This window comes from Tursiops truncatus, chromosome 2 (assembly GCF_011762595.2).
Source record: "Tursiops truncatus isolate mTurTru1 chromosome 2, mTurTru1.mat.Y, whole genome shotgun sequence".
Lineage (NCBI taxonomy): Eukaryota > Metazoa > Chordata > Mammalia > Artiodactyla > Delphinidae > Tursiops > Tursiops truncatus.
In genome coordinates this window covers 86,293,880-86,319,667 of record NC_047035.1, presented here as the reverse complement: position 1 = coordinate 86,319,667, position 25,788 = coordinate 86,293,880, and the positions used below count along the sequence as shown (strand labels likewise).

The 25,788-nt window shown below is 46.2% G+C and overlaps 1 protein-coding gene across 17 annotated transcripts in view; it reads left to right on the top strand.

Annotated features, from left to right (window-relative positions):
* Window positions 1-314: 314 nt before the first annotated feature.
* Window positions 315-25,788, top strand: part of PPIP5K1 (diphosphoinositol pentakisphosphate kinase 1) — a 49,268-nt gene continuing 23,794 nt past the window's right edge. The window contains exons 1-29 of one of the 17 annotated variants that reach the window (XM_073800842.1): window positions 502-1,181; window positions 3,996-4,091; window positions 4,375-4,549; window positions 4,981-5,176; window positions 5,620-5,710; window positions 5,936-6,021; window positions 6,321-6,475; window positions 6,609-6,710; window positions 7,167-7,328; window positions 7,480-7,601; window positions 9,269-9,370; window positions 9,593-9,679; window positions 9,797-9,872; window positions 10,016-10,125; window positions 10,211-10,293; window positions 10,462-10,593; window positions 10,749-10,870; window positions 11,241-11,423; window positions 13,629-13,770; window positions 13,956-14,179; window positions 14,500-14,627; window positions 14,840-14,954; window positions 15,124-15,231; window positions 15,844-15,960; window positions 16,117-16,281; window positions 18,117-18,266; window positions 19,022-19,112; window positions 21,998-22,123; window positions 22,841-22,903. In XM_073800842.1, the coding sequence (XP_073656943.1) occupies window positions 4,403-4,549; window positions 4,981-5,176; window positions 5,620-5,710; window positions 5,936-6,021; window positions 6,321-6,475; window positions 6,609-6,710; window positions 7,167-7,328; window positions 7,480-7,601; window positions 9,269-9,370; window positions 9,593-9,679; window positions 9,797-9,872; window positions 10,016-10,125; window positions 10,211-10,293; window positions 10,462-10,593; window positions 10,749-10,870; window positions 11,241-11,423; window positions 13,629-13,770; window positions 13,956-14,179; window positions 14,500-14,627; window positions 14,840-14,954; window positions 15,124-15,231; window positions 15,844-15,960; window positions 16,117-16,281; window positions 18,117-18,266; window positions 19,022-19,112; window positions 21,998-22,123; window positions 22,841-22,903 (3,385 nt within the window). In that variant the 5' untranslated portion in view covers window positions 502-1,181; window positions 3,996-4,091; window positions 4,375-4,402. Of the gene's footprint in view, window positions 412-499; window positions 1,182-3,995; window positions 4,092-4,374; window positions 4,550-4,980; window positions 5,177-5,619; window positions 5,711-5,935; window positions 6,022-6,320; window positions 6,476-6,605; window positions 6,711-6,780; window positions 7,329-7,479; window positions 7,602-9,268; window positions 9,371-9,592; window positions 9,680-9,796; window positions 9,873-10,015; window positions 10,126-10,210; window positions 10,294-10,461; window positions 10,594-10,748; window positions 10,871-11,240; window positions 11,424-13,628; window positions 13,771-13,955; window positions 14,180-14,499; window positions 14,628-14,839; window positions 14,955-15,123; window positions 15,232-15,843; window positions 15,961-16,116; window positions 16,282-18,116; window positions 18,267-19,021; window positions 19,113-21,997; window positions 22,124-22,840; window positions 22,904-25,788 lie in introns of those variants that run through there. The other 16 variants (XM_073800843.1, XM_073800844.1, XM_073800841.1 and 13 more) reach the window with 16 other exon arrangements.

The window sequence follows — 25,788 nt, the reverse complement described above, 5'->3', positions numbered from 1 at the left end:
TTGCAACGTACATTTATTGGATCTCTACGTCTATCATATCCCGTTTTATTTTACAAAACGAACAGAAGACTTGGTTTTGTCCTCATGGAGGTGCAATGGCACAGACTCTGCCTCTTCCTCTACATCTCGCTTCCCCCCACTTCTTCTCACTGGAAATTCTCTGTCTAGACCAAGCATCTGGACTGTGGCGACGCAGTTAGAAATCAGAAAATGAACAACAGGTTGCACTTCCTCCCCAGAACCACTAGAGGCCACCATCCTCCGCGCAGAAGCGCCGGCCAACGCAGCCTGACTCTGCTGCCGGTGCGCGCCCTCCGCTGATTGGTGGCGCCGAAGAGAAGTCGTGCTTTGATTGGGCCGCTGTCAGGTGTCGCTGCCGGCAGGTTCGGGTGCGCGAGCGCAGGGAGGCGGGTGAGTGAGGGCCGGGGGCGGTGGGGGAGTGGCTGGGGGCTGGGGGCGGTATCTGAGGGGGTGGACTGGGTAGAGTGGGCTCCTTCGGTGCCGAGGGCCCTGGTTAGGAGCGGCTGGGGGCAGCTCTAGAAAGAGACCCAGCGGAGAGGCCTCAATGTCAGCGAAGGGAGAGTGAGGCGAGGAAGGCGGGGGCGGGCAAAAGGCTAGAGGAGTCGGGATGGGAGGTGGTTTTCGTGACCCGGAGCTGAGTGAGGAGAGCGCAGAGGAGGGGGTCAGCGAGAGAAGAGATGGGCGTGTGAAGGTCTGCGTGAGGAAGAGGGGGTCCTGCTGAGCTAGGGGAGTCTGCCGGGGAGAGGGTCAGGGCGGGCAGGTCTGTGTGAGGAGGCGTGGGAGTGGAGTCAGACCGGAGGCTCGGCTGGAGGAAGGGGTTGTTGCAGAGGAGAGAGAAGGTGAGCCTGGAGGGAAGGCAGGTTGGGAAGGAGTGGCTCTCAGACAGTCTGTGCGGGGGAGCATTGAGGGTTCCATATAAATTTGTTACCAAGTGTGGTGACTCATCTGAGGGTTTGAAAGACTGTTTAAGGCTGGGGAGTCAATGAGCGACAGGATTAGTTGTATTGTTGATTGGATCGGTTGATTAGTGATGTAGGAGGGGGCAGTAGTTAGGGGAGTCAATGAAGAGTCCTTTTAGTAAGTTGGGGAAAGAAGGCAGTATGAGTGAGTTGATACCGAGAACAAGGGCATCAGCACAGTTCATCAGTGGCAGAATAAGGGTATGTATGAAGCATTAAAAACTGCATCAAGAAGGAGAGAAGGGGTCCACTGTTGAAGGAGATAGTGTTTATGGCCTGAGGAGTTTTAACTGTGTTGGAAGTATTCCCGCCTCACCCTGTACTGACCTTTCTCTTTCATCACTGATGGAGCCCTCAATCAAGTGCAGAAGTGCATGGTGGTTAAAGAAATTAGAGGATTAGGAAAGCAGCCCTAAATTCTAAGGGATAAAAAAGTTACACAGTTTACCCTCCCTTCAGTCCCTTCTCTAGATCTGATTTAACATAGATGTTCCTGAGAAGATTGCCCACCTGCCCCTCCCTCTCTCCTTACCTATTATACTGTCTCCTGCTTCCTCCCCTCCCCTCGCTCCCTTCCACACTGATTCAGGCCCCAGTAAGACTGCCCTTTAGCCTACTGTAGAGTCTGAAGTTTAGAGTCTGAAGTTTTCTTTTGCAACAAAGTATTAGGGGAGAGGGGGAAGGGGAGAAGAGCACAGAAAACAGGGCAATGGCTCTTGGAACACCACATTAAATCCCAGCTTCTCGCAGAGGTACATCTAAATAAATCCTGGCTTATTTCATAGCTATTTCTGTCAGGCTTCTATTTCTGCTTTGTTAACTATGAATTTAGACCTTTCATCTCTCTTCAGCTCCATATTTGTGAACAGATTCTCCTTTGCCATTCAATTATCATCTCCTGTTATAGAGTTATAATAGAATTTCAAGAATGTGGCAGTGTACATTCAGTAGAAAACCAGGAAAGACCTAGTGGAAGAAAGTGTGGAGGGTTAGGAATCTTAGAGAAAGCTCCTGCTTCAGAGAAAGGATAAAGCGTGCAACAAAATTCTGCTTGCTTAAACTATACAGGGACCTTGGGAATGTCACAAGTCATGGAAATTGGGTCAGGTCACGAAAAAGGATTTCAAAGAAACAGGCTACAATCAGGAGGAGTGTGTATGTATAAGACCTGCAGTGTACAGCTGAAAACGTTAAGCCTAAGGAGAATGTTGTGCCCTCACGGTGGTTGAGCAACAGAGAAAAGCAGATGGTGAAGACTAGAAAGGTCAAGATCTATATAAAGATTAGCTATAACTTTCTAATCGAAGCTGCAAACTCACTTGTAATGGAAGGGTTTAAAATAAAAATACGGAAAGTAAATATTGAAGACTAAAAACCTATAAGACTAAATTACTCCATTTACTTAAGGAGTTTGTGGCTTTCATTAGAGCCATTGGTCAGTATTTCTGAGAACTTTTGCAGAATGTAGAAAATTGCAGATGTGACTCAATTTCATTTTTGGAAAAAAATAACAGATACCCGTATCCCCACAATTTAGTATTAACAGATGTTAACCATTTGTATATTTGCTTCAGAGTTTTCTTAATTGAAATAAACATTATAGGTAAGGTTGTGAGGTTCCATTTGAATCCTTCTCAGTTCTGTTTTCCCCTCTGCTCAGAGGTAACCACTATCATGAATTTGATGTCTTTCTTTCCCGTCTGTTTTTATACTTCTAATTATGTATACAGCCATAAACATATGTAGTATTTTTTATTTGTACAAGTGGAATTGTCCTGCATGTATATTTCTGCAGTTTGCATTTGGAAGCTGTCCATGTTATATATAGCTTTGATTCATTTTTTAAAAATGGAAATATAGTTAATTTACAATGTGTTAGTTTCAGGTGTATAGCAAAATGATTCATATATATATATACATATATATATATATATATATATATACACACACAAGGTATTGAGTATATTTCCCTGTGCTATACAGTTGGTCCTTGTTGTTTACCAATTTTATATATAGTAGTATGTATATGTTAATCCCAAGCTCCTAATTTATCCCCCTGATTCATTTTTAATAATTGCTGTTAGTCAACCATTTGTAAACACAACATTATATTTATCCATTCTTCTACTTGTGACATCTGAGTTGTTCTCGGTTTTTGCCATTACCAGCAGTAAGGTTATGAACATCCCTGCAAATGTCTTTTTATGTGGGAGAGTTTCTCTACAGCGGAGTTTCTCAACCTTGGCACCACTCACATTTTGGACTGGACAATTCTTTGCTGTGGGGGTATATCCTATGCATTTTAGAATGGTGAGCAGCATCCTTGGCCTCTACTCACTAGATGCCAATAGCATCTCCCCAGTTGTGACAACCAAAAGTGTCTCCTGACAAATGTCCTTTGCACAGTATAATCACAGTTGGTTAAGAACCACTGCTGCAGGTGTATGTATGCAGAAGGGGAACTGCCAGGTTGTTCTGACTTAATTTTAAGTCTTAAGATATTCTCACTGATAATGGCTCTAGGCAGGATTTTTTTTCCATTGTAGCTTCTGGTATGAAGGACCTTGGGCTAGACCAGCCTTGTGTCTGTTGTACCCTGAGATGGTAGAGAGAAAATTGAAATTTCAGTTTGAGAATGGGTTGGAGCCTGTTGTATGGATGCCTGTATCCTCAACTTCCCAACTAGCACTAGACCTCTTTCCTTGAACAGATTTTCTGGAACTGAGCATCTCTCTTTTAAGGTAAAGCAGGTGAAGGAGAGACGGGGCATAGGGGATTTTAATGTTCTGATTTAATGTTTAGAACATAGGGTGCCCTCAGTCAATGCTTTTTTGAGTTAATCCTTGGTAGGAATGAAGATAGGGGTTAAGAGCAAAGGCAAATGAACTCTCTTATTCCTCTGCTCTTGAATTAAATCACTGAGTTCAACACTACTGTGGGGAAGTGGAGAAGGGCCAGGAACATTTTGGAATGAGTCCAAAGTTGAAATGTCACTCTGACCTTCTCTTCTGGTAGGAATCAACAGTAGCCTTCCATGAGGAACTGCCTTTCCCATTTGCTGCTGGAGTTAACGGTTTTTCCTGCTGGCAGAATCAGGGACATGCCAGCACTGTAAGGGTTAATCTACTGATCCTCTTACCAGTCTCATGGTTGGGGGTGGGGTGAGCAGGGAGGAAAAGGGAGACCTCGATTTTCTCTTAGGGATCTTTAGTCATCTCAAGTCATAGCCCACATGCCTCCTTTCCTGTTGATCCTTCTCACCATAGCTTTGTTTCCTGTTTCCCCTAGTCCGCTTGTAGTTCCCTCTTATTTTCTCATTCCCCATCCCCCATCCCCATGCACTGCCATGGGGCTTGGATTCTGAACTAACAGGGATACATACCCTCCACTGCAGAGCGGGATGAGTGGGTGCTCCGGCGGGGATGTGGTCATTGCCGGCCAGTGAGGGCGAGAGCGCCACAGCCCACTTCTTCCTTGGAGCTGGAGATGAGGGGCTGGGCACCCGTGGAATAGGCATGAGGACAGAAGAGAGTGACAGCGAGCTCCTTGAGGATGAGGAGGATGAAGTGGTAAGACCAGGGAAAACGATGTAACTTGGTTCTGGGACCCCTGTCATAGTTGAGATTCCATAGGATGGAGACACCTCTCCCCATTCTTCCCAAATGCATAGACTCCCTGTCATAAACAGGCCCTATTCTGATTAAGGGGAAGGGCAGTGGAGATTGGTTAGATTGCCTCTCTTTGAAGCCCCTACCCTTATGCCCTCGTCCTGTTGTCTCATTATTATTGGTTCTCCTACTCTTCTGCCCGAGTACACATTTCCTACTGTGGCAGTAGGAATACCTGCAGGTACCCCAATCTAGGCCTAAGTTAGGAGATAACCTTAACCCCATAGGTCCAAAGTCCTGGCAAGAAACTGTGCCCTAAGGAGATGAAACAGTGTGTTCCCTGATAGGGATGGTTTAGGTGGGAAGTACCTGACAGCACTTCCTCTCTGTAGCCTCCTGAACCTCAGATCATTGTTGGCATCTGTGCCATGACCAAGAAATCCAAGTCCAAGCCAATGACCCAAATCCTAGAGCGACTCTGCAGATTTGACTACCTGACTGTTATCATCCTGGGAGAAGATGTGATCCTTAATGAACCTGTGGAAAACTGGCCATCCTGCCACTGCCTCATCTCTTTCCACTCCAAAGGTTGGTGTGTGTGAAGGAAAATGAGAAGGAATGGTGTTGGGAATGCTGGACTGGGAAATGAGGCTCTTACTGTCCAATAGTAAAGAGGCCATCAGCTCTTCCCAACACACTAGGGAACAGTGCAAAGGGGTTTGTTCTCCCTACATCTTGGAGGAGTTGCCGGTGGTAGTTTAAAGCCCATATTTGAACCTCAGGACAGCTCTAAGATTCTTAGGTCTCTGACAGAATTGGTCTTTGGAAGGACCCTAAAAATAATTTGTTTTACTTTTTTCTGATGGATATTCTAGACTTGGGAAGTTGGGCAGGAGGATGAGTGCTGGGTTGGATGGGTAGTGGAGCTCAGTGGCAACTAATAGCTTTAATATGTTTATTTCTCTTGCTGTTTTCTCACTGTCTCTTTCACTTTCTTCCTTTGGTCTCTCTATTTCCTTTCTCCATCCCAGGCTTTCCTCTGGACAAAGCTGTTGCTTACTCCAAACTTCGAAACCCTTTTCTTATCAATGACCTGGCTATGCAGTATTACATCCAGGATAGGTATAGCTTTCTGTTGACTGGTGGGATGGGTGGCCCTGAGATCATGCCTGTTTAGAGAACCCACTCTGGGAGGGGCAGAGTCAAAGAAACATGCTTAATTTTTGTACCATACCCTGTTGAGTTCTGTACACGAGTGTCTCCCAATTCCTGAATGAATGAAATCCCTAGCCTCTCCCCTGGTCACCATCCCCCACCTCTCCCAGCTAATTTATTCGGGGGTGACAGGAGGGAGGTGTACCGGATCCTGCAGGAGGAGGGTATTGATCTGCCTCGATATGCTGTGCTCAACCGTGACCCTGCCCGGCCTGAGGGTGAGTACCTGGCCTTGTCCAGTCCTGCCCTGCTTTCTACGACTTAGCCCAGTTCTCCTTCCTCTAGACGTCTCCTATGTACCACCCGGCTCAGTGAGGCTTTGGTTACTGGATTATGGGTAGAGCTAGAGCCATGGGTCTTTGGACAGAACTTTGGACCTCTTATATAGATATTAATGACCATATCTATTATTAAGATATGGTCATAGCAATTTGAGGGTTATGGAGATTACAACTCGGAGAAGTGGGAGTTGGAAGTATTCTTAGGCCCTAGGAATGACCACATGCCTACCTTTCAGAGTGCAACCTGATTGAGGGTGAAGATCAGGTGGAGGTAAATGGAGCCGTCTTTCCCAAGCCCTTTGTGGAGAAGCCAGTAAGTGCAGAGGACCACAATGTTTACATCTACTACCCCAGCTCAGCCGGAGGAGGAAGCCAGCGCCTCTTCCGTAAGGTATGGGAGACATTTGGGCATTTGAGGAGGCAGAGAAGTAGAAGGGCGAGAATGAGGTTGTGGGGAGGGAAGCTGGAGGATTTGGGGACAAGTTAGAGGCAACTTTTTCTTTTCCTTCCTTTTTATTCTGAAGATTGGCAGCCGGAGCAGCGTTTACTCTCCTGAGAGCAGCGTCCGGAAGACAGGGTCATACATCTATGAGGAGTTTATGCCAACAGATGGCACAGATGTCAAGGTTATGGTGGATACAGGGATTTAAGAGGTTATAAATGTCTGGGTGGGGTGGGGTGCTTGGGAAGCAAGTGGAAGTGTATGGAAGTGGTCGTAGAAAATAAAGTATGAATGTGATGGGCTTTCATATGCAGGTGAAGGTAAGAAGTGGGGGAAGTAGGTATTTACATTGTCACTATCAGAGCAAGGGCAAGAGTGACATGGAAAATGGAATACTGTTGATAAGTTATTTCTTAGTAAGGACTAGGCAATAGTTTTGGAGTTCTGTGGAGAAACCTTCATAATGATACTAAAGTAGAGCTCAGTAGGAAAAATGTCAGTCTCCTTGTTCATAAAACTTGGGGATTTGTTAGTTTTGTTTTTGTTTACTGTGAAACTAGTCTACAGACATAGTGCTCACATTGTCTTCTCATATGCAGGGTGAGCTGTGGGCATACTCAGTGATGCTATGTACCTGCAGGTGTATACAGTGGGACCAGACTATGCCCATGCTGAAGCCAGAAAATCTCCAGCTTTGGATGGGAAGGTCGAAAGAGACAGTGAGGGGAAAGAAATTCGATATCCAGTCATGCTGACTGCCATGGAAAAGCTGGTGGCCAGGAAAGTCTGCGTAGCTTTTAAGGTGGAGGAAGTCCCCTTGGCAGCGAAGGGGAGGGTGTGTGTGCTGGGGGCGGGGTGGGTGGGAGGGATGCAGGAGAGGGGCTGTGGAATGAGGGGGGTGCTGAGAAGGAAGAGTGGCTCTCTTGTTCTCATCTTGCTTTTATCGCCTGCAGCAAACTGTCTGTGGTTTTGACCTCCTTCGTGCCAATGGTCACTCCTTTGTGTGTGATGTCAATGGCTTCAGTTTCGTCAAGAATTCGATGAAATACTACGATGACTGTGCCAAGATTCTGGGGTAAGGGGCACAGTGGTCTGAGCTGGGGAGAATGGGCTTAAAGAAGAGAATTGGAAAGTTTTTACTGTATAGGCATGCCTCGTTTTATTGAGCTTTGTGGATACTGCGTTTTTTTTACATATTGAAGGTTTGTGGCAAACTTGTGTCGAGCAAGTCTGTTGGCGCCATTTTTCCAACAGCATTTGCTTACTTCATGTCTCTGTGTGACATTTTGGTAATTCTCACAATATTTCAAATTTTTCACTATCATATTTGTCATAGTGATCTGTGATCAGTGATCTTTGATGTTACTATTGCAAAAAGATTACAACTTGCTGAAGACTCAGATGATGGTTAGCATTTTTTTTAAGTAAATTTATTTATTTATTTTTGGGTGTGTTGGGTCTTCGTTGCTGTGCGCAGGCTTTCTCTAGTTGCGGCGAGCAGAGGCTACTCTTCGTTGTGGTGTACAGGCTTCTCACTGTGGTGGCTTCTCTTGCTTCAGAGCACGGTCTCTAGGTGCGCAGGATTCAGTAGCTGTGGCACGCAGGCTCAGTCGTCGTGGCTCACAGGCTCTAGAGCACAGGCTCAGTAGTTGTGGCACATGGGCTTAGTTGCTCCACAACACGTGGGATCTTCCCAGGCCAGGGATCGAACCCGTGTCCCCTGCATTGGCAGGTGGATTCTTAACCACTGCTCCACCAGGGAATCCCGATGGTTAGCATTTTTTAGCAATAAAGTATTTTTTAATTAAGATATGTACATTTTTTTAGACCTAATGCTATTGCACACTTAATATACTACAGTATACTGTAAACATAACTTTCATATGCACTGCAAAACTAAAAAAACTCATGTGACTCACTGTATTGCGATATTCACTTTATTGTGGTGGTCTGGAACTGAACTCACAGTATCTCCGAGGTATGCCTGTATTTTAAATATCGTAAAAATGGTTTAAAAGTGAAAAAGGTGGGAATGTCCTGGCGGTCCAGTGGTTGGGACTCCGAGCTTCCCCTGCAGGGGGCACGGGTTCAATCCTTGGTCAGGGAACTAAGATCCTACAAGCCATACAGTGCAGCCAAAAAATAAAAAAGAATATAGGGCTTCCCTGGTAGAGCAGTGGTTAAGAATCCGCCTGCCAGTGCAGGGGACACGGGTTTGATCCCTGGTCTGGAAGATCCCACATGACACGGAGCAACTAAGCCCGAGCGCCACAACTACTGAGCCTGTGCTCTAGAGCCAGCGAGCCACAACTACTGAAGCCTCAGTGCCTAGAGCCCATGCTCTGCAACAAGAGAAGCCACTGCAATGAAAACCCACGTACTGCAAGGAAGAGTAGCCCCCACTCACTGCAGCTAGAGAAAGCCTGCGTGCAACAACGAAGACCCAACGCAGCCAAAAATAAAATAAATTAATTAAAAAGAAAGAATATAGTTAAAGCCCCTACATACCGCTTACTAATTATATCCCCTTCCCTCCCACCGCCCAGAGGTAACCAGTCCTTTATTTGGTCATTCCCATTTATATATTCATATTTTTATTACATATATGGGGTGGCTTTTGCATGTTTTTAGATTTTATATTAATGTATTTTTCAACTACTTGTTAGTTTTTGTGAGCTTCATTCATATATGTAGTTCTGGTTCATTCATTTTCACATGGCTTCTTTGCATTTCTCCTTCTAGGAACACCATAATGCGGGAGCTTGCCCCGCAGTTCCAGATCCCATGGTCCATCCCCACAGAAGCTGAGGACATTCCCATTGTCCCTACCACATCTGGCACTATGTGAGCAAAAGTAAAAGTTAAAAATCTGGAGTAACCTACTTAAGGCATCTGTGTCAGACCAGTGGTTACTTCCTGACCCTGTGCCATCTGACTGGTGGAGCCTACCTTTATTCCTAATCTCAGATAGTTTTTCCTCTGTTCTTTGAACCATCGGGTAGGATGAAATGGGAGGTGGTGTGGGGTAGGACTGGGGAGAGGCTCTAACAACATTCCCTATCTTAGGATGGAACTTCGTTGCGTCATTGCAATTATCCGTCACGGGGATCGTACCCCCAAGCAGAAGATGAAGATGGAGGTGACACACCCAAGGTGGGCAGAGTATCCTAATCTAGACAAATAGGTTTTTGTGAGGGAAATGGGGAGGGGTACCTCCCAGAGGCTCTTGTCTGTCTCAGCCCATACTGAAGCTTCTCCTTATTTCTTCAGGTTTTTTAGTCTATTTGAAAAACATGGTGGCTACAAGACAGGGAAATTAAAACTGAAGCGGCCTGAGCAGCTACAGGTAAGGTGATGAATCTGGCTGGGAGGAGCAGTGCTACAGAAAGATAGAGGGTATGGGATTGGGGGCCTCAGTGAGACACCAGGATGAAAGCCTAACCAGCCAGGACTTGGCCTCCTGCACAGATACCCTGTTGTTTCCTCCAGGAGGTGCTGGACATCACAAGGCTGCTATTGGCTGAACTGGAAAAAGAACCAAGTGGTGAGATTGAGGAGAAGACTGGGAAACTGGAGCAGCTGAAATCTGTGCTGGAGATGTGAGAAAGGGAATAGGAAAGGGGGGCCACTAGCAGTGAGAATTGGGTGCTGGGGTAGAAAGTAAACTGTGAGTTTATCCTGCAGGTATGGTCACTTCTCAGGCATCAACCGGAAGGTGCAGTTAACTTACTACCCTCATGGAGTAAAAGCTTCTAATGAGGGGCAAGGTAAGATGTAATACCCCCTTCCCATTACCACTCACATCTTTTATTCTTGAACCCTTAGATGACCTCTATCCCAAATTACCTTTCCGGGCTCCTCAGAAGACCTAACATTTAGATGTCCCCACTATTTTCCTTAGATCTAGACCTGTTCACTGCCCCTTATTCCCGCAGATCCACAGGGGGAGGCTCTGGCCCCATCCCTATTGCTGGTACTGAAGTGGGGTGGAGAACTGACCCCTGCTGGCCGTGTTCAGGCTGAGGAGCTGGGGCGAGCTTTCCGCTGCATGTACCCTGGAGGACAGGGTGAGTGTTTTGTAAATACCTAGCAGGGCTGAGATAAGATGATTAGAGAATAAGTTGGGGAAACAAGGGACAGAGACAATAGGGAAGTTAAAGGGGAAATGAGCATTCTTGGGTATTTATAGCCATCCATTCCTGGTCTTCCCCTTTGCCCCCAGGTGACTATGCTGGCTTCCCCGGGTGTGGGCTGCTTCGCCTCCATAGCACCTTCCGCCACGATCTCAAGATTTACGCCTCTGATGAGGGCCGTGTCCAGATGACTGCTGCAGCCTTTGCCAAGGTGCACACTACAGTTCACCCACAGTTCCAGCTTCCATTAGGTAGAGAAGCAGAGTTTGGAGAACTAGTTGGAAATTTCAGAGTGTTTGTGTGCCAACTCAGAGAAGTTTCTGCTTGTGTCTGACTGCATTCTTTTTTTTTTTAATTGGGGTATAGTTGCTTTACAATGTTGTGTTAGTTTCTCCTGTACAGCAAAGTGAATCAGCTGTATGTACTGACTGCGTTCTATACTACTGAGAATAATTAGTGGGGTGGGCCCCTTGACCTATACCCCAACTCCCAAGCCAGCTCTCGTTGGATCTCTGGGACCATCGAGGCCTAGGGGAACTAGACTGGAAGGAAAACTAATAGATTCTGTGCTTCCCCTCTAGGGCCTTCTAGCTCTAGAAGGGGAGCTGACACCCATTTTGGTACAAATGGTGAAGAGTGCCAACATGAACGGGCTCTTGGACAGTGATGGCGATTCCCTGAGCAGCTGCCAGCACCGGGTGAAGGCTCGGCTGCACCACATTTTGCAGCAGGATTCACCCTTTGCCCCTGAGGATTATGATCAGGTCAGGCTCTCCTAGACTTTGTGCCCAACACAACCCAATCCCCAAATCCTAGAATTCTAAATAATAGTGATCAGTGATGGTACTTACTGTGTGCCAGGCACTGTTTTACGAGCTCTCCATGTATTGTGTCATTTAATCTTTACCCTTTGAGATAAGTATGGGTCCACAATCTGTCATCCACAGTTTTGGAAATGAAAAAGATTTTTATAACTTTGCCAACAAGATTTGTTTGACAGCAAAACCCGACATGGTAAGACTCTTTCTAATCCCCATTTATCCCATCTAGTGTAAATAGTCATACATTTTGCTACAGAAATAGAAAAGTGTTTGGTTATGTCCTAGGCCCTGCTGGAGGTATTATCTAACATGTGGCATATGCACCGTATTAACTTCTTAAAGTCCCAAGAATTCTCAATTCCAAAACACAGCTGATCCCAAGGATTTTGAATGGAAGGATGTTTCAGTTTATCTGTTGCTGTATAAAAAACTACCCCAAAACTCAGTAACTTAAGACAAAAACCATTTTATCACCTTACAGCTCTAGGCTCAACTAGTCTTGCTTAGGGTCTTCCCTAAAATTGCCCAGCTGCTGTCCAGATGTTGGGGCTGGAACCATCTGGGCTCAACTGGGATGCTAGGATGGCTGGGCTCTCTCCCTCCTTGTGATGTCCCTGTCCCTGTAGTCTCAGAGCCTCTCCTCTCCATGTGTTTTTCCCATGTGGTTTTTCTAGCAGACCAGGGATCAAATCCATGCCCCCAGCAGTGGAAGCATGAAGTCCTAACCACTGGACCATTAGGGAACTCCCCAGATGGATTTCTTAAATAGTAGCTTAGGACTCCCCCATACCAGAAACTTCCAAGCTTTTTTAAAGTGTAGGCCCAGAATTAGCACAGTATAACTTTATTATTTTTTGTTGGTTAAACAGTCACAGGGCCAGCCCAGATTCAAGGGAAGGGGAATGTGACAAAGAATTAATGGCCATCTTTAATCCACTGTAAGAACTGTGGACCGGTACTACTTTTCCCCCCCTTTACAGATGAGGAAGCCTAGGCTCAGAAGAATTTAAGCAGCCTTTCCAAGGTCACCCAAGGAATCTAACTAGAGAGCCCAGGCTGTTAGCCTCACAGTGTTAATCACAGTGGATGCCACTATCCAAGCCATTCTTTTTCCTTTTTCCTATGTATCCATGCCATGATTGACTGGGGATCATGTGCCAGACAATGATTTTCTACCATCCTCCTACTCACAGCTCCTCATTTCATAACTGCTGTGTAACCATTTTTGATAGATTCTTAAGTAAGCAAAGTAGCTGAGCACATTGACTAGAGAATGGCATTTTCTGTGTTCTTCTCTGAGCAGGCCTTGATAAAGGGGCAGGACCTTGCTGCCTTATTTTCCAATCCATTGCTCAATGTCAAATCCAAAAAAGCTAAGGTATCTTTCCTTTTTCCTTGCTTCCTTTTGCCAGCAAGAATGGAACTTGGGAGGACCGAGGTAGAATGAGTACATTCAACCTGCAATCTCCTTTCCCCCTCCCCATCTTCATTGACTGTGACCATCCTAAATGCTTGAGTTGGAACTTAGTTCTGAGACAGCACCTCTACTCCAGATTCAAGCTAGCATCTTGTTTAGAGGAGTAAGATAGTTATGTCTATTACCCACTCATGAAAACATTCTGTGGGGATTTTGGTTTAATCTGTATTCCTCAGCATTTTCCGTGCTTATTTTAGAACCCCCAAGAAAAGAACCTAGATCTATTTTATTTCCTCTGACTCCAAGACTTTTAAGATGACCCATTCTTAGATGACTGTGTGCTAGAGCAGTCCCCTCATCTGAACTGCTAGTGTTCCCAGTAGCCTAAGAATGCTCGTTGGGGGCTTCCCTGGTGGTGCAGTGGTTGAGAGTCCGCCTGCCGATGCAGGGGACATGGGTTCGTGCCCCGGTCCGGGAGGATCCCACATGCCATGGAGCGGCTGCGCCCGTGAGCCATGGCCGCTGAGCCTGCACCTCCGGAGCCTGTGCTCCGCAATGGGAGAGGCCACAACAGTGAGAGGCCCGCGTACCGCAAAAAAAAAAAGAATGCCTCGTTGGGGTGAGCCAACAGACAGAGCTTATTTGCAGGCAGTCTCTCTGTAATAAGCTCAGAGCAATCTAGGCAACTGGCACTGAACCTGTCTTGCTTTTCATCTTTCTGTTCTCCACAGCTGGCTCCCACTGGAAGCACTTCCCTACTCAACTCCATGGCTATAATCCAGAATCCTGTGAAGGTCTGTGATCAGGTATTTGCCCTGATTGAAAACCTCACTCACCAGATCCAGAAACGGATGCAGGACCCCAAGTCTGTAGGTGGGTTTGAATACTACTATCTTCCTTTCAAGATTTTGGGTACGGATGGGTTCCTCAGGCAATCCTGTGTCCTCTCCTAAGTGTCTGAGACACGTCATCCTCATCTCTCTGGTTCTGCTTCAGATTTGCTAGGGTCTTTTGTTAGAGGTGAAGCCTTTGGCTCTGTCTGTCTGTCTTCCTTCCAGACCTGCAGCTTTACCACAGCGAGACACTAGAGCTAATGTTACAGCGTTGGAGCAAGCTGGAGCGTGACTTTCGACAGAAGAGTGGGCGCTATGATATCAGTAAGATCCCTGACATCTATGACTGTGTCAAGTATGATGTGCAGCACAATGGGAGTCTGGGACTTCAAGGAACAGCAGAGTTGCTCCGTCTCTCTAAGGCACTGGCTGATGTGGTCATTCCCCAGGTGTGTCTCACATAAGGGATGGAGCCTGGGGCTAGGGGCACTGCAGAAGGAAGGAGAGAAAAGGCAGGAAGGAGGGGCGGTGTGGGAACCAGGGGAAGGAAACTTAGAGAAGGAATTAGTTGTTACAATTAGAGCTACAATCCTGGCTCTGAGGAAGCCCAAGAGGCTAACTGAGGAAAAACCTGGAGAGGGGGAATGTGGTGATGTTGGAAGAAGCCCTAGACCTGAGGTGAAGACAAGCATGATCTTGGACCTGGGAGTATAAGGCAAGAGGAAAACAAGATTCATTGAGGTGCTTATTCCTGGCCTGTGGCCCCTAGGAGTACGGGATCAGTCGGGAGGAGAAACTGGAAATTGCTGTGGGCTTCTGTCTTCCACTGTTGCGGAAGATACTACTTGACCTGCAGAGAACCCACGAGGATGAGTCTGTCAACAAGCTGCACCCCCTGTGAGGGAGGGCTGGGTGGGATGCTGGATGGAGGGAGGGGCATGTCAGGGAGCTCTTGCGGGAACCCAGGCTGGGACAGCTTGGGGAACCAAGAACAGAAGGGGTCCTGGGGTGGAAAAAGAGAGAGAAGTCTTTGAGGCGGGAGGAGGGAGTTTGTGGAGGGCTGAGAAGAGGACTGGCTGACAGTGTGAGTGACTTAGCTGCTGTCTCAGGTACTCCCGAGGAGTGCTCTCCCCAGGCCGCCATGTTCGAACACGTCTCTACTTCACCAGTGAAAGCCACGTCCACTCCCTACTCAGTGTCTTCCGTTATGGGGGACTTCTTGATGTAAGGATCCTTTTTCCTTCAGCCTATGAACATCTTTTCCCAGCGTTCTTTTACTCTCCTCCTCATGCTTCTTTATTACTGCAAGCTTCCTCTGTTCTCCTCGTCTCCCTGCCCATTCCCTGACTCCCTCGTCCTTGGGCATTAGCTTACCTCTTCTTGTGTTCGGTAGGAGACCAAGGATGCACAATGGCAGCGAGCTTTGGCTTATCTTAGTGCCATCTCAGAGCTCAACTACATGACCCAGATTGTCATCATGCTTTATGAAGACAACACACGGGTGAGGAGCTAACAGGGCGGGGTGAGGAGAGGCCCCCTTCTTTCTTCTCCATCCCCTTTTAGGGAAAAACTTTTTTATGCTTAGATTCTGTAGAATCCAGTTAGGTGTGGTACCTAGGTGCAGCATGATAGAGAACATCCAGGAGGTTCCTCCTGGAACAGAAAACATGTTTTGGGTTGGTGTTGAGCCAGAGAGATACCAGAGAACATAGCTCTGGCATTAGGGAGGGTATGGAATTTGAACAATGTTACAATGAGTCTTTTTCTCTCAAACATTGTTACACATATACCTTCTTCATCTGGCTCCACAAAGATATCTTTAAATGTGCTGCTGTATGCACTGTAGCAAAGCTGAATTCCTGTGGGAGATGGATAGGGAGGGGGACCGTTGTAGAACTGGAAGTTGGCAAGTCCTGGGGAGGTTGAGAGTATGAGCATCCCGTAACACTAGACTGTAGTTAAAGGGAGCTATTACTGTAGAGGGGTGTGAGACACTGAAACCTGAGCCCTGGGAGGATGTGTCCTCTTGAGTTCCTCTCTGTTGTCCCTGCCTGGTCTTCCACCACCATGTCCAGCTTCTCCAACTGCCCTTTCATTTGGTGATGCCCTAAAGGATCCCTTATCAGAGGAGCGGTTCCATGTGGAGCTGCACTTCAGCCCTGGAGTGAAAGGTGTCGAGGAAGAAGGCAGTGCCCCAACTGGCTGTGGATTCCGTCCAGCCTCTTCTGAGGTGGGTCAGAGTGCTGGGATTTGGGACTGGAGGATTTAGGAACCAAGTGATGGGAAACTCGGAAACAGTACAGGGAGGTTAAAAGGGTTGGGGAGAATTGGATTAGGAGGCTGGAGACCATTAACACCTCTCCTGTCTATGCCTGTTGTTGGGTAGAATGAGGAGATGAAAACAGACCAAGGCAGCATGGAGGACCTGTGCCCGGGGAAGGCATCAGATGAGCCAGACGGAGCATTGCAGACCTCACCCCAGCCCTCTGAGGGCCCTGGCCTCCCAAAGAGATCACCCCTCATTCGTAACCGAAAAGCCGGCTCCATGGAGGTAATGGGAGGGGCTTGGGAGAAAGAAGTGGTGGAAATGCTCATAGGACAATATCCATGAATCTCTGAATCCCCTCAGTGGAATTCTTAGGACCTTAAACAGAGTCTTCCTGCCCCTGATGGATATGTTTTACTTAATCTCTCTTTCACAGCTGGTCTCCCAGGAAAGCTCCTTTAAGCTGGTTGCTACTTCTGAGGTTAAAGAGATGCCAGTGAGGGGTGCCTGAGAGATAAGGACTTTTAGAGATGAGATTGAGGAGGAGGCCTCTGGATGAATTTGAGAAGGCAGTTCTTTAAAAGGAAATATAGTAGAAAAGCGTGTACTCTGGGCTAAAATCCTGGTCTGATAATCAGACGCTGTGTGATCTTGGACAGGTACCTTCTCCAAGACTAAATTTTTTTCATCTGTAAAATATAAGTAATACTCACCATATAGATGCTTAGTAAACAGTAACAATGATAACAATACAGTTGATATTGAAGGCCAGGCCCCTCCATCTCTTTGTTGTCTTGGGTAAATATTAAAGCTCAGATTGTAGTAAATATCACTTTACTAAAAATGGCACTTTAATTTAACCCCTTTAGGGTTATCTATACTCTCATCCCAGAAAGGGAATCAAGTCTCGAGGTCTATCTATCTCCCCTTTGTTCTGATGAGGTTTATCAGTCTGGGCCTGGGTTCTCCTAGTTCTGGTTCTATTTCTCTAGCCTAGAGGAAAAAGGACTGTTGTAAATCTCACATTGTGTCCTGGAGTAAAAACCAAAGTTTTGGTCTTTTCCTGGAGAGATCCTTTCCCTCTTTGGCCCAATGACACTCTTTTTGACCCCATGATTTATCCCTGTCTCAGGGACCATGACTGTCTATTTTGGGTCCTGCTTTGACAGATGAATCTGTTCACTTGGCTTGGTGCCTGCTCTCTGTCTTAAAGGAATTGGTCTTTCCATTTTGAAATATCTCAGAAGAATCTATAACTAGCTTACATAGGTTCAGACAAAGGTTTATGGTTCAGATTTTGGAGAATGCTGAGAAGACAAACTGCAGTCTCTCTTCTAGACTCATCCTTTTCTTCCTGATTATTTTAAGATGGACTTGAGGTCATGAATACTCAGAGTTTCCTTAGGTGGGGTATGCGTCATATTTTCTTTGAGGTGTAAGTTAACTTAGTATCCATAGTACATTAGTATACTGCAGACTCACGTGAATAGATCAAATGGACAGAATGACATATGATCTTCCATTAATAAACTGCTCCTCCACATCCAGTGTCTTCCCCATTCACATCGTCTGCCAGTCTCTGGCACTATTATGTTGGACCCCCTTTTTTCTTCTGATTTAAGCAGTCAAGAGACAGGCAAAGCAGAGCTCTCAGTGTATCATCTCTCAGACTTGATGAAATTGACTTCTTTCAGGCCTATAGGAAGCTTTCTGTTGTAATCAGATTTCTTCCTCTCAGTTACTAGTGCTGCTTATACCATGGCTACCCAGGATGATGGTTGCCCAAGATATGCTCCTCAGCTTTGCAAGAAAATCTTCTCTCTACTCTTTGGTCATACAACCTTTGAATATTAATATTTCCTCTCCATGTTCTATAAGTACAGGCATTGGTAGTCTTATTCTTATCAACTATGACCCTTCTTTCCATCCCTTCTTCTCCTCTTGTCATCTTATATTTTTGGACTGCTTTAGAATACAAAATCTGTGACCTTCAGAGCAGCTGTGCCCTAGGCAATCATCCTCTCCAGCCTTACAACTGCCTCTGCCCAATGGGCCCAGGGCTTTGGGGAGCCTGGGGGTGTAAGGAGCCGTGACCGGCTTTCCACCCGGTCTGATTGCAGGTCATGAACATGCAGTGCACGGGGAACCTGGACCTGATCCCCTTGCGGGGACGGCGCCGCCGGAGGTCAGGGGACCTCCCCCGGCCTTCCCCAGCCATCGGCCTACAGCCCCGGGCTGTGTCCACCACTCACCTGGCATCCTGCACACAGGTGTCCCTCCATACTTCATCTTCCCTTATTGCTTCTATCTTTGCCTTTTGGGAGTTAGGGACTCAGAACACTGTTGAGGGTGTGTGTGTGTGTGTGTGTGTGTGTGTGTGTGTGTGTGTGTGTGTGTGTGTGTGTGTGTGTGTGTGTGTGTGTGTGTGTGTGTGTGTGTGTGTGTGTGTGTGTGTGTGTGTGTGTGTGTGTGTGTGTGTGTGTGTGTGTGTGTGTGTGTGTGTGTGTGTGTGGTGTGGGTTATGTGATTAAGCCCTTGTGGGCTTTTCAGAAATCCATTTCATGTCTCCAGGAGTGGAGGGGAGGGCTTTCGGTTCAGATAAGAAACTGAGTATGGCTGCCGTAGCCACAGCTGTCCCATGGAAAGAAGAGAGCGCAGCCAGACTTCTTATTGTGGCTGAGCTATTGTGATTTGCTTTCTGAGTTCTGTGGAGGGATATAAAAGATTAAGGTACCCTGCCCTGCTAAGCACTGAGAATGGTTGAATAATGATTTCTCAGATTTGGGATTAGAGGGCTGTAGGGACAGGCATCTTGGAAATAGAAGTGCTTTCTAGTATAGAAGGATTCCCTGGACAGTTTCCTCTGTAAAGTGTACTCTTAGACTTTGCATTCCTCTTCCTCATAAAAATCCTTAAACTTCCTGACATTGCTTGGTTTTGTAGGGGCAGGAATTCAGGACCTGGGTTTTAGACTTCTCAGCTGAGGTGGCAAAACGGTAATTAACATAGAATCCTTCTTCTCCAGGTGCTTTCTGAGACTTCATCCTCGAGGCCTGGTGGCTACCGACTCTTTTCATCTTCACGGCCACCAACGGAGATGAAGCAGAGTGGCCTAGGTATGGTTTTCCAGCATCTCTCATCTGTTGTTGGGAAGGGGTGTCTGTCTGTTCTTTAGAGTTTTATTGTGGAGAACCTTAGTCATGGGAGTTGGGGTCATCTAGTCAGTGGAATTGTTGGGTGGGGCTAGGGAGGATGAATTGGAAGAAGCCACATGTAGGTGTGAACTTTGATCCCAGATAATTGTTTGCATTCCAGGAAGGTGTCTGTCTTTTGGTTTACTACACAACCCCCATTTCTCTGGCTAAAGGGCATTTTTCTGGCTTCCCCTCTTATTCCTTATCTGTCCCTTCAGTCTAGCCCAGACATTTAGGTTCCGTGGAGACTCTGACTCTTCAGAGTTATCAGAGACAAAGCTATAAATAGAGGCACTTGTGAGACGCTCCCTTCCCTCAATAACGGTCATATTCCTCATTTGGAGAACTTGTGCCATGTCTTCCTTTGAGACCTGTGTTTATTACATCCTTGCTCTGACCCCTCCTACCTCCGTGCCCTCCCCTTCATCCTCTTTTAATCCTGTAATTCTTCTTCCTTCCTTCCTGAAAATTGAGGGACAAATCTGAGACTGGTGTAGTGGCAGAGGCTTCTCTCAGGACTTTGAGGGAATGTCTCTTGATTTTGTTGATTCCTGGAGAGGGGTGGAGAACATCATTCAACCTTTCCTAAGAACACAGACTGCAGGAAGGACCAAGCCTCAGAGGGTATTGTATTCTTTGGGAGTGGGGAGGGGTCCTTGGGAGGGACTATCTTTGAACACAGCACCTGTGAGCCATTAACCAGAACTGGCAGGTAGAGACAGTGGTGTGGGGTCTAGACTGGGTCCCCTGGCTCTTTCTATCTTGTCCTATTATTCTCTCCATTTAGCTCCTTTCATTTTTCTGTTGAAAGAGAAAGGTCTCCTTGGCACCCAATTTCTTGGCCCCAGAACGGTCAGCATTTGGACCAGAAATGGGAAGAAAGGTTTTTGGTAATTTTCCAGGCTAAGTTTATGGGAGTAGATTGCCTTCTACATCCCTAAAATGAGGTAGATGGTTTGGTGCATGAAAAATAAATGACAAATGTCTAGATCTGTGAATATGGACTTCTTTTCCCAGAAACCCCAGAAGAGAATAGGTTTCAGGTAGGTGGGAAAGAGGATAGGTGTGTCTGGCCCAGTTAAGGGGGAGTGCTGTCAAGAACAAGGCAGAGGCATGAGTCTGGTTGACAGATGGTGGTGGTAAGGTAAAGACTACCCCCTGAGATGATCCAAGACTGGACACGGCAGGATTGGTGGGACTATGCCAGAAAATTATTTCGTGGAGGAAGTAAATGTAGAACAAAGCTTGGGGGTGGGCTGGGATACAGCCAGCTAGTTCCAGCTTCTCTGAAAAAAGCAGACATATTTAGCAACCATTATTTCTCTCTGGAACTCTATTCTTGAGCTTGTTTGAACATGAAACGTAGGAGAAATTGCTGCACAGAGGAGTGGTCCTTAATTCCAGGGTGGAAATTATCAGCCATCTGAACTTCTTGATTTATGTGGTGACCCTGAAATGCTGGGACCCCTGAAACCATATCCCCTCTTTGTGGGCGCAAAGGAAACTGACGTCTCCACTCTGTCCATTTCCCCTATGAATGTTAAGTTCCCAAGTCAAACCCAGGGTCTTGGCTAAGATGGATTTGGAAGTAGAGGAGAAAATCCCACAAACTGGAGTGTTAATCTTGTTTCCTCCTGCCCATTCTCTCCTGTGGGCTATAGTAGGAGACGGGACCATGGGAGTCCCAACCCTACTGTCGATCAGATGCTTGGGACAGTGACTAGCTTGATTTATTTGCTTCAGGGATTTTTCAAGTTTTATTTACTCCACTTACTGTCAAGAGTTCTCTTTGCTTTCTTTGAACTTCTGTGTGTGGGCATCTGGCTTTGAGCATAGGACTTACAAGACAATAAACTTTCGAGAGTAGAAAAAACATCTTTTTTGCTGTTTTCTGCTCACGAGGTTCTCCTGAGTAGGGTGTTCAGCGGTTAGTAGGCATGTTCTGCGTATAATCACCTGACCCTTCACATGCCTTTCAATTTGTGTCCATTTTCACTTCAGAAACAATGCTCTGTTTCTTCTTGAGGAAAAAAATTACTATTTCTTTTCTAACTGAACACAGTTGATCCTGAGTCAGGACACCTGGATTCTAGTCCAGCTTAGCTCCTAACAAACTGTATGACCTTGAACAAATGAGATCCCTTTTGAATGTCAGTTTCTTCATCTCTAAAGTACGAAGGCTGAACTGGATGATCTTTGAATCCATTCCAGCTTCAAAAACTCAGTGAGTCTCATACTTTCTTGGGAAAGGTAAAAAGGCCTAAGGGAAAATAGAAGGGAGGGAACGCTGGATGAAAAACTTAGGAGGAATTGGAACTTATGAGAACTTTGAATTTGAGTTGAGTACTCTAAACTTAGTCTCTAGTTTCAGTCAAAGTTTCTTTCCTTTTAAACAAATAAGGGAGTCGATTTCTGGGTTCTTCAAACCCTATATCCAGCATAAGGAGCATTGAATTAAATCTAGGGAGATCTAGAGGAATCTACCTATTCTTTGAGCATTCCTGAGAGCCACCTAGAGAGCATAGTTTATCCCTTTCAGTAGCTTTGAGTCCCCTAATATGACTAACCCTGTATTTGTAGTGGCCTCTTGTATCTGCCAAGTAGACTTTCAGGAGCATCCTCACTTTGCTTGCCCAGTGTGGCTGTGGACAGTAGTGAAAGCTGTTTGTGGTTATGTGAAGTGGCCACGTGGTGGTGGCTCTGAATGGTTATGTGTGTGTGTCCTGATGTTGTCATGTGAAATCGTGCGTACTTCTGTGTGGTAATTGCAGCTTTGCGTGGCTACTAATGCACTCCCGGCCTTGCAGGCTCACAGTGCACGGGGCTGTTCAGCACCACAGTGCTGGGCGGCTCCTCCAGCGCCCCGAATCTTCAGGACTACGCCCGCAGCCAAGGCAAAAAGCTACCACCTGCCAGTCTGAAGCACCGAGATGGTATGTGGGTGGGTTTTGGGGGGCAACTCTTTTCTTCATTTGTCCGCCAGCAAGGACACAGCTCAAGAACAATTCACGCTTAAGATGGCGCTTGACACTAGCCTTACGACAAGTTTTCTGCATCAGTTATAGAGGGGAGAAGCAACCAAGACCCCATCCACCCCTCCATTTGCATTCCCTCTCGCCATACAAATACTACGTATTTATGCTTATCCCTTCATAATCAGCCACATACAGCCCTGCTACATCAATTTACTCCACCTTTGTATTCTTTCCTGGATTCTGGCCTGTAGGGGTAGGGACCAAGGAGGATGATCCACGGTCAGGAAGAATGCAGTAGAGCCTCAATTAAGATCTAGGAAATCAGGGATGGGGAAGTTGTTCAGCCAAGGCAGGAAAAATGATATGGAAAGAGATTGGGGGAAGTGATGAAAGTTTCTACAAAGATTTTATTTCTTTGTAAATGACCAGAAAGAGGATGTGGTGGTGAGATTAGGGTTGTTTGTGGGACCGTATTATGGTAGAGATGACACATGGATTCCTGAGAGGAGATTATCCAAAGGAAAAGAGTGAAATGTGGTAGTAAGGAATCTAAGGGGCGGGGGTGGGAGCAGGTCGTATACTAACTGTAAAGAACAGAGTATATCGTGAGCAAATTCCAGAGCAGAGGGTGGGGACAGCGGTGGGTATAATCCCCGTGATGTCTTTTCTCCCCAGAGCTCTTGTTTGTCCCGGCCGTAAAACGATTTTCTGTGTCGTTTGCAAAGCATCCGACTAACGGTACGTTTGCTTCTGACTCAACGTCATTCCTCCTCACCATGTCACCTCCAGACACTTAACCTCTGAGTTCTGACACTGACTTTCCCTCTCCCTCCACTGTGTTCACACCCTGCTGTCTCTGAACCACTCACTAACTGTCGCTCTTGGGATATATCACTTGTTGTGACAGACCTTAGCCTTGGCTGCAGCCTGGCTGCCCGATTCCTGGGGCCACTCAAGGTCTTATTTCCATGGTCACCATCATCACCATTGTGTCACTTTTTTCAGCATCATCACCGAAACATGAATTAAACCTCTTTCTTTCCCATCACATGACTGCCAGGCTTTGTACAAACATGATAATGGTTCCCCTTCTTAGAAGGAGCGTAGTATTACCTATATCATCCCCATTTCTTCTCTCTATTTGTTTCCCCAACTCCTCAGCTTACGTAATTTTGATCTTCCTGTTTTTTCACCAGCTCTTTTGTTGGAGTGGATGACTAGTTTGCTTCCCTTTTGGAGCAGTGCTGCAGTTCCCAGTTCCCAAGGCTACCCATAAAGGCATTAGTCTTGGGTATATTGTTTTCCATCTCCATATTCCTATCTCCTCCCATTGTGTGTATTTTGTGTGGCTCTTGTGCTCCTGACATCTGCTTTACGTCACTACTAACCTAGGGTCTGAGCCTAGAAAACAGGAGTCCAGATTGATTTGGGATACAAGAAAGAACAAAAGGAGTAGGAGGTGGTAGGTAAAGGAAAAAGAATTGTGCCTTGAGGGTTTCCATGTGGTTTCCATGCAGCCCCAGCCTACTTATGGCACTGCAGTCTCCGAGAAGGGGAAGTGAAGAGTTGAGATGTCTACTGGATATTCCGGGGGAGCTTAGGAATAAATAATATTTCAAGAATACTGAAGAACAGGGTCTGCCCACACTAAGGTGGGAGAGTTTAGAGATTTGCGTAAACCCAAAACTGAAGGGCTGTGGTCTCTTTGTAGGGTATGGCAGAGGAATCCAGGACTTACTCCTTGCTTTATCCTTTATATCCTTAGTTCCTCTCCGCATTGTATCTTGTCTTCAAGGTAAATCCAGTTTTGTTAGATACGATTTTCTTCTGTTCAAGAGCTAAGACTCTGAGGGAGGTAAAATTAGCTTGGCTTCCTGGCTGAAAAAACTCTAGGTGCTGATCACCTGCTCCTTAGACAGTGGCAGCTGCTAGATTTTAGCCCAGTAAGGCCATACATCTCCATTAGGCACTGGTGAAATCTCCCTATGTTGACTAGCTTATACTTGCTCAGTTTATACCCCTACCCCCCACCTGCACTCCTGTTTGTGCCTGTGACAGGAGCTTCCCATTCAGAGTGGCGTGACTGCCTGCACAGTTAGCTTCAAGCTCTTCTGGCCTTCGTGCCACAGTCATCTCCAGAGTAGACCCTCAGGCACCAACCCCAACACTACAGCCTGGGATTTGGACTTATGAGACTTGTTACTTAGGGAACAGAAGATGGTACTAGGAACTTGGGCCCCTGACATCAGAGCTAAATCACAACTCTCCTAACTCTTAGGCTCTGTGAGAAAAGATCCAAATTCCTAAAGCAGATCCTCAAGCCTATATACCTCTAGTTCCCTGAAGGCTTGGTTAGCAGCCTCACCAGTAAAGAAGAATTAATTCTACCAAAAGGGGGAGAGGAAGAAAGACCTGGACAATTATAGTGCAAGAGAGTAAATTCAAGATCTCCTCCAGCACCCTGCACACAACCTCAGGGCTCTGCTGGCCTTTGTTCTTCTTGTACTTGAGCTTGGAGGCTAAAGTGCCGGAGAAGCAGGAATCTAGGAGAAAAAGATTTGGAGCTATTATGTCTCTTGCTGAAGATCATCTAGATTTAATTTGGCCCTCAGGACAATATGAGGGCTCTACCCCATGGCCAAATGTTACTGGACTGACCCAGCAATTACAGAGTGGATGCTCTGTCTGCAATTGCTTGCAGCAGATTAGTCACAACAATGTGCCAGCCTACTGTCCATCACCACCATCTCTTTGCCATGATGTGTGGCTTTGAAATAGCAGCTGGAAGAACTGGACCTGGCTTTGGAAAGGAGGCAAGGCAGTGCTACTTCCTTGCTTTGATGGGAGAACACCCCTCAGCCCATCCCTCCCTCTATTCCTGATAAGCTTCTGTCACATCCTGTGACTACATCAAGTATATAAGTATGGCCCATTAGTAAACCGCATGCTGAACTTACCAAGGTGAACTAATATAGTGGGAAAGAGACTGTGTCTCTCCCTCATCCAGAATGTCAGAGTGTACCCACCCGATCTGCCAAGCTCATTCTCTTCTAGGGACCCACACAACTGTATGACCATTGGTACAGAAATCTCTCTTGACATCCAGACTAAGGTCTCTGGAAACCATAGTCTCATGGGATCACCCTGTGGAGCCCATTCTGGTCTGGGGGTTCTGAGCAGTCATCCTCAGCTACCTTGATCCTACTTTCTCTGTACCATATTCCTGTTATCAGTTAAGACCCCGTACCTCTTCCCCAAGATCTTTTTCCTACTGTTCCTCTTAAACCCCCTTCCACATGCCTTTCACTGCCTTCAACCATTTGCAGCTGAATCACATATATCCACAAAGTTTGCCAACCAGCTAAGATAGTAAGTAGTTTCGGATTAACGCTTTTCCACTCGTCTAGCTGAACAAAGTGCAGTTAAACTCACCAGCAGTGGGAAGAAAATATAAAATTATCTCTTTTGGCTTCTATAATTGATACAGTGTCCCTTAAGACTTATGCAAACGTTTTTTTAAAAGTCTATGTATTTGAACAAGAATGAAGGATAATTAATCAATATTGGCATTTTCACATATTGATTCCGTTTTTTACATGCTGTTTTAAAGGACACCTGGTTTC